At 31.2% G+C, this 11,560-nt stretch overlaps 3 protein-coding genes across 6 annotated transcripts; 2 read left to right on the forward strand and 1 right to left on the reverse strand.

Annotated features, from left to right (window-relative positions):
- On the forward strand, positions 1–2,855 carry LOC143911781 (ketohexokinase-like). The gene is made up of 5 exons (XM_077430826.1): positions 1–303; positions 1,470–1,646; positions 1,712–1,859; positions 1,935–2,179; positions 2,256–2,855. The coding sequence occupies exons 1-5, from the start codon at positions 137–139 to the stop codon at positions 2,521–2,523; spliced, it is 1,005 nt and encodes a 334-aa protein (XP_077286952.1). The 5' UTR covers positions 1–136; the 3' UTR covers positions 2,524–2,855.
- LOC143911761 (epidermal retinol dehydrogenase 2-like) lies at positions 2,735–10,799 on the reverse strand. 4 transcript variants are annotated; one of them, XM_077430803.1, is made up of 5 exons: positions 10,724–10,799; positions 4,809–5,045; positions 4,395–4,736; positions 4,076–4,326; positions 2,735–4,001 (listed from the first exon to the last, which is right to left on the reverse strand). In XM_077430803.1, exons 2-5 carry the CDS (start codon positions 4,950–4,952, stop codon positions 3,809–3,811), a joined length of 930 nt encoding a protein of 309 aa, XP_077286929.1. In that variant the 5' UTR covers positions 4,953–5,045; positions 10,724–10,799; the 3' UTR covers positions 2,735–3,808. The 4 variants fall into 4 exon arrangements, with proteins under 4 accessions (XP_077286929.1, XP_077286921.1, XP_077286938.1 ...); XM_077430795.1 differs by lacking the exon at positions 10,724–10,799 and adding an exon at positions 7,042–7,194; XM_077430812.1 differs by lacking the exon at positions 10,724–10,799 and adding an exon at positions 6,045–7,166.
- Positions 7,821–9,147, forward strand: LOC143913122 (BLOC-1-related complex subunit 8 homolog). Its single transcript, XM_077432729.1, has 3 exons — positions 7,821–7,941; positions 8,049–8,226; positions 8,306–9,147. The coding sequence occupies exons 1-3, from the start codon at positions 7,899–7,901 to the stop codon at positions 8,607–8,609; spliced, it is 525 nt and encodes a 174-aa protein (XP_077288855.1). The 5' UTR covers positions 7,821–7,898; the 3' UTR covers positions 8,610–9,147.
- Positions 10,800–11,560: the final 761 nt, after the last annotated feature.

The raw sequence follows: 11,560 nt of genomic DNA on the forward strand, positions 1-11,560 counted from the left end.
AAGTGTGAGTTGTCGGTGGTATGCGATATGTGCGAGAGCATGTGTCATCGATATGACGTTAGTGATGGGTAGTGAGTAATGGAGCGGTAGTGATTACCGATTAGGGGTTGGGGTGGAAGTACTGGGGTAACTCACCATGATGGGATTGCTGGAGGCTTGTGGCAGTGCCGTGCACCGGCTCAGTCCAGGAACCATGTCCAATCAACCCGTTCATTCTACCAAAAGAGTACTCTGTGTGGGCCTCTGTACCTTAGACATTGTGCAACTAGTCAACACATATCCTATTGAAGATTCCGATCAAAAGTACTAAACATATCTATTATGTGTGCATATACATATATTTATTTCGTACTTTTACCATGTATATTACATGCCAAAAATGTATACTTCATGGTGGAAAATGCTATATCAATTTTGATAGCTCCTTAATCTTATAGAATAGTTTGTTAATTTAAATATAGGTTTGTTTTATTCACTGGATTTGTTTTATTAAGTTGAAATCGATATTTTCATGTTATCTTTTAGAACTACATATGTATTCCATGTAATATAAAATTATAACAGTCGAAAGTGACTTTCACGATCTTCTATATATAATAAAAAGTTTAAGAATTTTACTGTCATAATTACCTTTGTTTTTTCTTATACTGAAAAATATGAGTCGAAAACATTTAAAAAAAAAATCTTGTGTTCAATAAATGTTTAATTTTGTGTCCGAGTTTACAAGAATATATTGATATTTAATCTTTTTATATATGTTACCGTGATATAGAGCGAAGATATAATAAAAAACAATGTAAATCTATTCTTATCAGTATGAAGTTTGATAATTATACTTTCACTTATACTGAAATTGATATATGTCGAAATATTTGACGAGCAGGTTTTTCCGCGTTTAAAATGCACCGTAATCATTGTACAAACATTTCAACACATTCAAAATTTTTCAGTTTATCCACTATCAGTTTTGTACATGTATTTTGTATGTGACCCCTTTGATCCTAGGCTCCAAGATCTTTGAAAATGATTGTATTGGATGTTTTATAACACATTCTTGGTCCAAAGTCAAACTAGTAACACTCATTATGCTACAAATGATTTTTTTCTCAGATGTAGAGACATTTATTGGATTGTAATAAACCTGAAGCAATTAAAATATCTGTTAAATATAAATTAATTGCAACTTTACAGTTTTATTTTGATATAGGAAAATCGGTATAGAAAAGATTCTCAAAAATAACAAAAAAATCAAAGATTTATTTAGTCATTAAACGTGTAAATCTGATGTTTTGAATTAGAAATATGATATCGTACTTAAAACGAAAACAAAATGAGAAGTTCAGATTATCAATGTTATCCAATTATCCATGGTCCCTTTTCCCAACACAAATGAGATTATGTTTATTGTACAAGTAAATTTAAAATTAAAGTGTTAATCGAAATTATGTATAATATCTGATTGTGTGCAGATGCTTAGAATCACGCTGGCAAAGAGGTGGCAATGCATCAAATAATTGCTCCGTTCTGTCGCAACTGGGACAAAATTGCGAATTCTACGGTACACTGTGTAAGGAAAATCACTTCTCGTTCTTAGCAGAGGATTTTAATAAATATGGAATAATAACAGAAAATTGCGTGTATCATAGGTAATTCACGAAAATAGATAATTAGTCGTTTTTATATTTTCATGATTCAATTTTTAAAATTTCAGCAATTGTGAGACGCCTACCTCCACTGTCATTCTTTCACTTGATAGTGGTTCACGTACTATCGTACATTCCAATCCATCATTGCCAGAATTAAAATTTGACGAGTTTAAAAGATTAAATTTAAAGAACTATTCTTGGGTACATTTCGAGGTATTTTATACACATGCATATTTTAGATTATTTATATTTTTTCTCAATAAATTAATTACGTTTCTATTTTTTTAGGGAAGGAATGAGAAGGAGGTTATGTTGATGATGGAGTATGTTGAACATTGGAATTCCATGTATAATAAAGATGCTTCTAACCCACCGATTACAATATCTTTAGATTTAGAAAAACCAAGGTCTATGCTGTTGGATCTTTTACCATATGCGGATGTGATATTTATAGGAAAAGATTTTGCAAAATCGAGAAATTGCACAAATATGAGTGAAACTCTTAAAAATATAGCCAAAGATACAAAAATTGGGTAATTATTACTATATACATTTTAATTAAAATAAAATTAGTAATTTTTATTTAATACTGCAATGATTTATTAAAAGGGCAACTATAATTTGCGCCTGGAGTGATAGGGGAGCAATGGCGCGAGGACCAGATGGTGTCACTGTGCAGAGTCCTGCTTTCCCACCTAGACAGATAATAGATACTTTAGGTGCTGGTGACACATTTTGCGCAACTGTAATATGTTTCTTATCAAGGGGGAAGTCATTGCAAGAAAGTATATCTTTCGGTTGTCAAATAGCTGGAGCCAAAGTTGGCCAAAAGGGATTTAGTAACATTAGTAGTACATTGGAAAAAAATAATTTGTAATGAAATCGCATGCACAGTCTGCTTGAGATCAGCAAATATAAAAAAGCTTTAATACTTATATTGATGCCTGTGATTGATCTCAAATATTTTAATATGATATAAATTACGATGCTCCATATTTTTAATATTGTGCCATTATACTGCTTAATTAGTTGTATTTATTGGTGATTTTATTTACATTTTTATCCCTTATATATAATTGTTTTTATAAAAATTTAAATGTATTTATTCAATGTTGTAATTCTTATACATACAAAGCTTTAAAATAAAGTCTAAAGACAATGAAATTTTTTTAATACTCTTACAAAAATAAACATAATTTTGAATAGTATAGTTGAGCACGTCTTTTAAAGATTACACAATATATGAAAATACGTAGAAAAATTAATTTGAATTCAAGTACATATTAAGAGAAATAGTATTGCGTCTAAGTTGCAGATAGGGCCATTGGTGCCCAGTATTGCGTATGTTGACCAAAATATGTTAGTTGGGCATCAGAGTTCAATATGTGGAGTCGACTTTAGAGGGATGGTTATACTCATTAAAATTAAAAATTAAATGCGCAGTAAAAACAAATAATTTATTAATGAAATCATATTTCAATTAATTTTGATCAAGTCTATTTACGCTCCGTCATTAGTAAAAATACATTCAGAGAGAGAAATGCAAATTTATTTATTTTCAGTCTTATTACTTTCATAAATATATGTAAATACATACATGTAATATAACACCGAATGTCTTTAATATAATACCAAAAAAATAATTTAAAACATTAAATACGTATAGCATAATTCGATCATGTGGACTAAATGTTATTGAAAAATAAACAGGATACTGAAAAATGCAATCAATCGAAATGATAGAAATACGTATTTCGCAATTTATATACATATATTTTGATAAAATTAATTTTCTTTATAAATGTTTTCAACTTTGGCACTTTGTTGTTACCTATCCATAAAAAAACTAAAACATGCACTTATAAATACTGATTCTAAAAATATTAAACATACATATGTACGTGCACATATAACCAATGTTTAAAAAGTAGTTACACAATTATTTATAAAAAAAGGTACATACATACATACATATGTTCAATCTTATTAATTAGTATAATAGTATATCACATGGTAATTTAAATCCATTTTGTTTTTTTAGTGTGAGTATTTGATATATAGCCAATATTGCTCAAATTAAGTAACAGGTCACTTGTTTAAATTATAATACTTACTATGTGAGAGTTTCATTGTAAGGAACACGACTTTTGGGTATAATTTTATTATGCAAAATCAACTCCCGTGTCTAGCATTTCACGAATCATTATTGTTGCTTGCCTTGGTAAAATTCTTAACAAATGTCCAATAAATATTAAGTGCTTGGGTATAGATACTTCTATGTAATTTCTACGAACTGCATCAATAATACACTGGGCAGCTAAGCGAGCTTTGATTGTGCCAAAATAACTAGGAATCCTGATTAAAAATCAAACGATTAAATTTTCTATTAAAGATATACTAGTATCGAATTATGGAAATGCATAACATACCTCAATCTTATATCTGCAGCTGTATCAGAATTTAATATAAAGGGATATATGTGTATAATTGTAACATGAATGTTATCTTTTCTATTGATGCGAAATTCTTCCAATAAAGACTCGGCTAAACCTTGGACAGCAAATTGCGATACGCTTAGTGGTAATTGTTCTTTTTGACCACTCAATCCAGCAACAGACGTTAAAGCAACAATATGACCATGGTTATTTTTTATCATTGTTGGCAAAAATGCATCTAAAAGCTAATTTATTTTTTATATTAAATCAGATAGTTGAGATAGTTAATAAAAATAATACATTCCACACTCACCCAAAACTGAGACATAATGGCTAAATCAAACGTTTTGTTCAAATTTCTCGGATCTTCTGTTAATAATGACCTTGGACTTGGTATTCCACAGCAGTGAAACATCATCGTTATGTTTCCGACTTCATTTTTTATATCATTTGCAAGTTTAATAACATCAGAATGGTTTGTCACGTCACATGTGAAGCTGTGAATTTTTTTTGATTTATAAGGCATCATCTGCTTTATCTGCATTACTGTTAAATTATTTGAATCTTTGTTGATGTCAACACAAACCACCGTCGCCCCTAACATAGCCATTATTTTGACGATTTCTTTACCGACACCTCTACCACATCCCACTACCTAAAATAGACAATTTAACACATTTAACAAAATAAATACCACAAAATTATCTACAAAATTTTTTAAATTTACCATCACAACTTCTTTTGAGACTGACTTCAATGGCGGAGGCAGTAAAAGCTCTTTTGCAGCTTTTAAAATAAAATAAATTGAATAGAGTATTAGCCAAGATACGTCCCATATCAACACACATATTGAATACAATTGTAGGAACATTCTAACAGGATAAAGTAATCGCAGACTTTTTGGAAGGATGGTCAACCAATTCTGGTAAGACCGCGCTGGTTCCTTGTTCTCTATATCGTGATTCTAAAATAAAATTCAAAAAAATAATGGTTAATATATTTTGTACTGTTTTTATAAATTATGTGATGATTTATAAATGATTATCAGTAAGAGAAAAAATCTGGTGTAAGAGAAATCTGAAAATCTTAAATGAAAAATATTTGCCAAATATCTACTTTTGAATACAAGCCTTTCATAATAATTTAAATCAAATTAAATATCAAATAACGAAAATATTACTGAATACATTCAAAATTATATTGCACAATAATATGTATAATATTATATATATATGTATATATCATTTGAAATTTGAATTTTTATTATGCATCTGAATTTCCTACACACATTCAAAGAAATATTAAAATATGTATTGAAATTGAACAATGCGGAAAGGCAAATAATAAACCACAAAACATTTAAATAACAAGTTTTGATTGAGGTCAACGTTTAATCTATTAAACATATTATGTGCAAATTCAATGCATTCAATTTTCACATTTCTGAGATGCTCAATGATTGCTTCAAGTAATAACACAATGGACTTAAATCAGTATGTATATAAAATGACTGAATCAGTTTAAAAAGTGTCCCGTTGCAACTAACACTATGATGCATATTTATTGTTGGGAGCTTGAGATAAACCCGTGTGTAGAGACTGTGTTTGGTGTCAACTATAATGAGATACGACAAAAAAATAGTTATCATGTTTGCCCTTAATAGTGTTGTAGTACATATCTTTGAAAGAACAAAGAAACAGGATGAAATTGAAATTATTATAAAGAAACACATTATAAAGAAAAAAGTGTTGAAAAATGATGACAAAAAAATTAAATATCAATAAAATACCATTTTGATTTATATATGTATGTACATATATGCGTACACCAGGCAATCGAATAAAGAGTGTTACATTGGTTTGACAAGAGGTCGGAACAAAGTACGTCGAACGTGAACATACATATTGATAAAGCAATTTTATTGTGATAACAAAACACATGACAAGCTATTCAAAGTACATACGAATACATTTTGTGATTAGCGCGCGTTTATTTGAAATGTCCAAAAACTTCGAGCTGCGACACTGAAAATGTTGCGAAAATACCACAATACCCACCCACACTAGCCAGGTTTGTTTCTAAAACTTTTGATTCAAGGTACCAAAGAATTCTATGATCCCACGATTTCAACTCCACAGCCCTGATTTTAATAATGTTTACTAAATCATTAGTTAATGCCAGGGCTGTGGAGTTGGTTCAAATTTACCGACTCCAACTTTATCTTATGATTTGAATCCAACTCCGACTCTAACTTAAACGATTTTAGAAATATCGACTTTTCTTACCAACGTATAAAATTATAAGAAGCAAAAATAATAGCGATTTCAAAATATAAAAATTAAAGAAATTTAAAAATTCACTTAAGATTGACATGTAACTCAATTTATTAAATTATTGGCAATGAAATGGCTATAAATAAAAAGCACATTTAAAGTATAGGTACTAGGGTTCGGTGATTACTAGTCAAATGTGAACCGGTGACAGGACAACCGGTCGCTCTAGATCGGTCACACGTGATCACCCGTCACACTAAAACTGGTCACGAGAAAACTGGTCACACCCTAAAATCGGTCAACCAGTTTTCTCGTGACCAAACAGGAGTCGGAATCGGTTGGGTTTTGACGACTCCGACCAGGGCCGCCTAGAGGGGTGGAACCGGTGTAAAATTCCAGAGCCCGGGCTACTCTAGAGGCCCGGTGTCGGAAATCGTACATTTTTTCGCATATTAAAAATTTATTTATAAGATATTTTTTGAAATTTGCCCGAAATTATTTTTCCCAGTGCTCGGGATCCCTACAGGGCTCTCGACAGCCTTGACTCCGACTTCGACTCTACAGTCCCCATTGATGCGAAAATTGGTTGTGAGAAAGGAAAAGAAACACTTATACTTAATTCATCAGCTATTTGGATTTTAAAGTAAAGATTTAAAATTAAAAGTTAAATGAGTTAAAAATATTTACAATAATATATTTTTTAATCCAAGCCAATGACTAATATGTTCAGAAAATTTTAAATTTATCACTTGATTATTTAAAAATATGACAAGAATTCCACCGAATATTACTGCGTAGGTATCTTTTGTGTGGTAATTGGACTATTCGTCACATTGGGGTGGTCACAAAGACAATTATTTTTGCCATGAAAATCGCGAATACACAATATTCGCGAATACACCGAACCCTTTTGTGTGGGTGACCGACGAATGTTAAAACGTCGAAAATGTTCGTTTACCATGCATACATATGAAAGACGGTTAGTATACATATCAGTGGCGTGCGGTAAAAGTCTCTCTCCCCCCGACGTACATCCTCACTTAATTTGCGCGAGCAGGATACAACAGGAACAAGAGGAACAGGCTTTTCATCACGTATGCTGCGCGCGCACATTAAACAAGGCTGTATGACAAAAAGAGAGATAATTCCACCGCATGCCACTCATATACATTGTACTGTTTACCATGCACCCTTTTATTATCTTTCGACTTAAGATCTTTCGATTTTCGATCTTTGCGTTTTCGGGATTTTCACTTTCGGTCCCTTGAGGTAGACCCCTTTTGTGTCCTCGATAGTTCTTACGTTCATTCTAACTGATAGCAATATATTAATTTACCACGAATTAAAGTTAATATATAATTTTAATCCAAATGGCTAGCGAATATCATGTGGATGACAACTGTAATGTTTTCCTTATCAACCTATTGATTTAAAATTTATGAAACCATATTTTACAATATCGTAGCATCAATAAAATTGTTTGGGCCAAATCTGTCAGTAGTGGCAAGTGACGTTAACGTTCCCAATAATTATAACTTGAAATCATGTATTCTAATGATTCTGATTTGGATGCAAAGGTTAAAAAAGGTATACACATTCTGTAATATTGAATCATTGTTATTTTTTAGCTAAACAATTAATAAGGTATATATTGTATCGATTACCGAAACTTTTGTTTATTTTTAATTATTTAGCCACAGAGCGCATATCCGAAAACATGCATATAGTAGCGAACGAACCATCTTTGGCTTTCTATAGATTACAAGAACATGTCCGAAAAGCTCTACCCCCAATGGTGGAGAGAAGAGTTGAGGTGACCAAATTACACAATGAATTACAAGGTAGATGCTACGATGTCGAATATGCTGTCAGGTGTTCTACTTCCCATAATAATTCATTCTTAAAAGTTATTATTTGTTACATGAAAAATTATTCTAATTTTTAATTTCAGTGCCGTTAAAGGAATGGATGGTGCCTCTAAAAGTCTGATAAGCATACAGGAGATGTTAAAAAACGCTATATTTTTAAAGCAACAGTTGAAGTATGAAGAAGCTCGAAAGAACAAGAAGGATTCAAGTTCTGTGTATAAACGTTTATCAGCACATATTACTTTGGATTTGCCAGATTTACCAGATTTATCAGGTGTTATGCGTGAAACAACTAACCGAGTAGAAAACATGATGGCACATGCTCGAAACTCATCTTCGTACACAACAGCATCAGAATTGCAACGATCTCATACCACTTTACATTAGAATATTATACTTGGGATTAGAATAAATAAGAATGGAATTTTTTTTCTAATTCTTAATATTCATGCACTGGAGTGCATTAATAATGAAAAATTACGTATAATTCGAACTACTAATCTTTGGGGTCTACCTCCTTACACCAAATTTCAAAATTTCATGACTCGTTTTTCCAAATTTTTCGGTGTAATTCATCGTCGAGTTTGTATATATACAAAAAACATATTCGAAAATATTTTACCTAGTGAAGGACTTATTATTGAAAAACTTATTTTATGAGATAAACATTAAAAAAACTTAGTAAGAATTGATTTTTTTTAATATTTTAAAGGTGTGTTAATAGCTTAAAAGTACGTGAACGATCACAGTATGTCTCGTATATTAAAGATATTACATACATCTATACAAAAAACATTTTTGTGTACAATCTACAAACTCCTGTTTAAGCAGACGAAAAGTTGAGAAAACGAGACTCGAGATATTGCAAGTTTGTAGAACGGAGCGCATTTTGAAATAAAAACGATATCTGCATCACTCATACATTAATAACTCGGATTATTTGAATCGCGATCAAACCACTCTGATGTATTCCCGATGAACATTTCCAAGGCATTTTAAATTTTCCATTAATCTGCATATTTCAAATACATATGTATATCACTAGCCTCGATTTCTTCACAATCTGATATCACAAGAAGAATCTTTCTACATATCGAACCAGTATTATTGGCTATACTTTCGATCAAGAAATTGCTATTCCGTGTATAGCATCCAATATACTCATTTTTTTCCAGAAATTGATCATGTTATCATCTTCCTCAGCAAGAGTTTTGACAAGACAAGCACGATAAAGCCGTTCCATTGATGTTATGACTATAGATCGGCGGCCGAGTTGCCGCCATAAAAAAACAATAGACCTCTCTATTGTCCGAGAAAGCAAGAGAGCAAAAAAAAATGGTTGACAATAGTGAACCATTTTTTTTAGCCGTCGAGCATCTTGTCCACCGGTCTCTAGTTATAACACCTTGGTCCATGTAACATAAAGCGGTAAAAATCTAGCTATCATAAGACCGTCGACTGTTTTTAATGTACGTACTTTTGTATTATAGTTTCATTTGGACGAAGAGCATTATCTATTAATAATACTGATTTCTGTGGTAACTTTTTACTTTTTAAAAAACTCTCACTTTAGGAGCCCATACAGTCACAATAATCAAAAGCAAGATTTTTTTATTTTAGTCCCCTTAAAATGATTTAGTTTTTTTGCTTTTCCAATTACTTAAATTTTAATTTTATGAGTTCCTGATGCATTTCCACAACACATGATTGCGGTTCTCTCTTTAAATGATTTGTGTCCGGGAGTAGAATTTTCTTTTGACAAAGCAAGGGTTTTCTTTGAAATTAAAAAAAATATATATTATTTCAAACATTGATAATCCGCAAACGCACACAGATAATCAAGAGTACACTGTATAATATAATCTTAATCTAATATAATATTTAAATAATAAACAAAAGATATTGGGTTGAAAATGCACTCGCAATCTAATTTTGGAATATATTCATATTACTACATATTATATTAAGATTAATATTTATGAATTAACTATTAATTGTAATTATTATTGAATGCATAAAAATATGTTTAATATATTTTTTGTGATATATTTATTTGTTTCTTTAGGTCAATTGAAGACTGCCTATGTTTATTTAAAATTAGGAATTACATACTAATATTATATATTATATGTATTTGTGATTCAAAATAAAGCTTTTTTTATTCAGTCATATAGCACCTTGCCAAATCATTATTATTGACGCTTTTACTTTTATCTCTATTTAATTCATCAAACCATAAACATCTCCACCTTACACGGTTAATATAATAAGTAATATTGTAATATTGATCGTGTAAGATACTTAATACAACGTGAAATGATTTTATTACATAGTGCATACAGGTATTTTAATATAAATATTTAATATACATATGTACATATAACTCATTTGCAGTGGCCCTATCGTCAAGTTGGCTGAGTCGTGACAAAAGATTTTTCGAAAATTCTGTTATTCCGCATTTGTATACCGGAATATCGATAGTTTGTATAATGAGTGCTTACCTATTTGGGTATTATCCGTCAGTGGACAATATAAGAATGTGATGTAGATTGTGTACACAAACGATTTTTGCATACTGGCAAAATTTGTGCACAGCACCAAAAGAGTTATGGCGAGTGGTAAAATATTTTTGCCACTCTGCATGATTTTCACTGAAGTTTTTGTAACTGAGAGACGCATTACTTACATATGTACATATATCAAGGTGTGATTTTATTTTAATATTTTAAGGTGAGAAAAACATATACAAAAATATATTAAAAACATCAGGACTACTATTCACAAAGATCTCGAAAATAATGATATTGTAGATTGTATCGTCAATATTAATGATTTGATAGGATATCAAATACTTTTCATTATTATAACCGACACCAGAAAATTTAGGAAATAAGTTTAATATAAAAAACAGAATTTCTCAATATTAGTATTTTTATTGAGTTAATTATTAAATAGTCTGCCAAATAGTGCAAAAATAAAATTGTTTATTCTCTGCTTTGTATGATCGCTTAAATTTTTTTCCGGGCAACTTTCCAAAAATCTTAATCCTAAGAATAATATATATAAAAACGGACTGTCGCTAAATATATTTGTACTAGTGTTGGGCCCGTTGATTTCAACGGGTGGTTTCGAAAAGGAATTGAAACTCGAATAAAAATAAAGTTAAAGATATTGAATCGACTGGTTTCGGAAAGAAATTTATGCACGAATTACGAACTACGTTTTGTGCATCGCCGACCTCCTGCCGCCTTTGCCCCCGATGCCTCCGTCGCTCCGGGGCCTTCGGCCCCAGCGCCGCCGACGCCTCCGGCGCCCCCGACGCCTTCGGCACCCCGGGG

This window comes from Arctopsyche grandis, chromosome 1 (genome assembly GCF_051622035.1).
Source record: "Arctopsyche grandis isolate Sample6627 chromosome 1, ASM5162203v2, whole genome shotgun sequence".
NCBI lineage: Eukaryota > Metazoa > Arthropoda > Insecta > Trichoptera > Hydropsychidae > Arctopsyche > Arctopsyche grandis.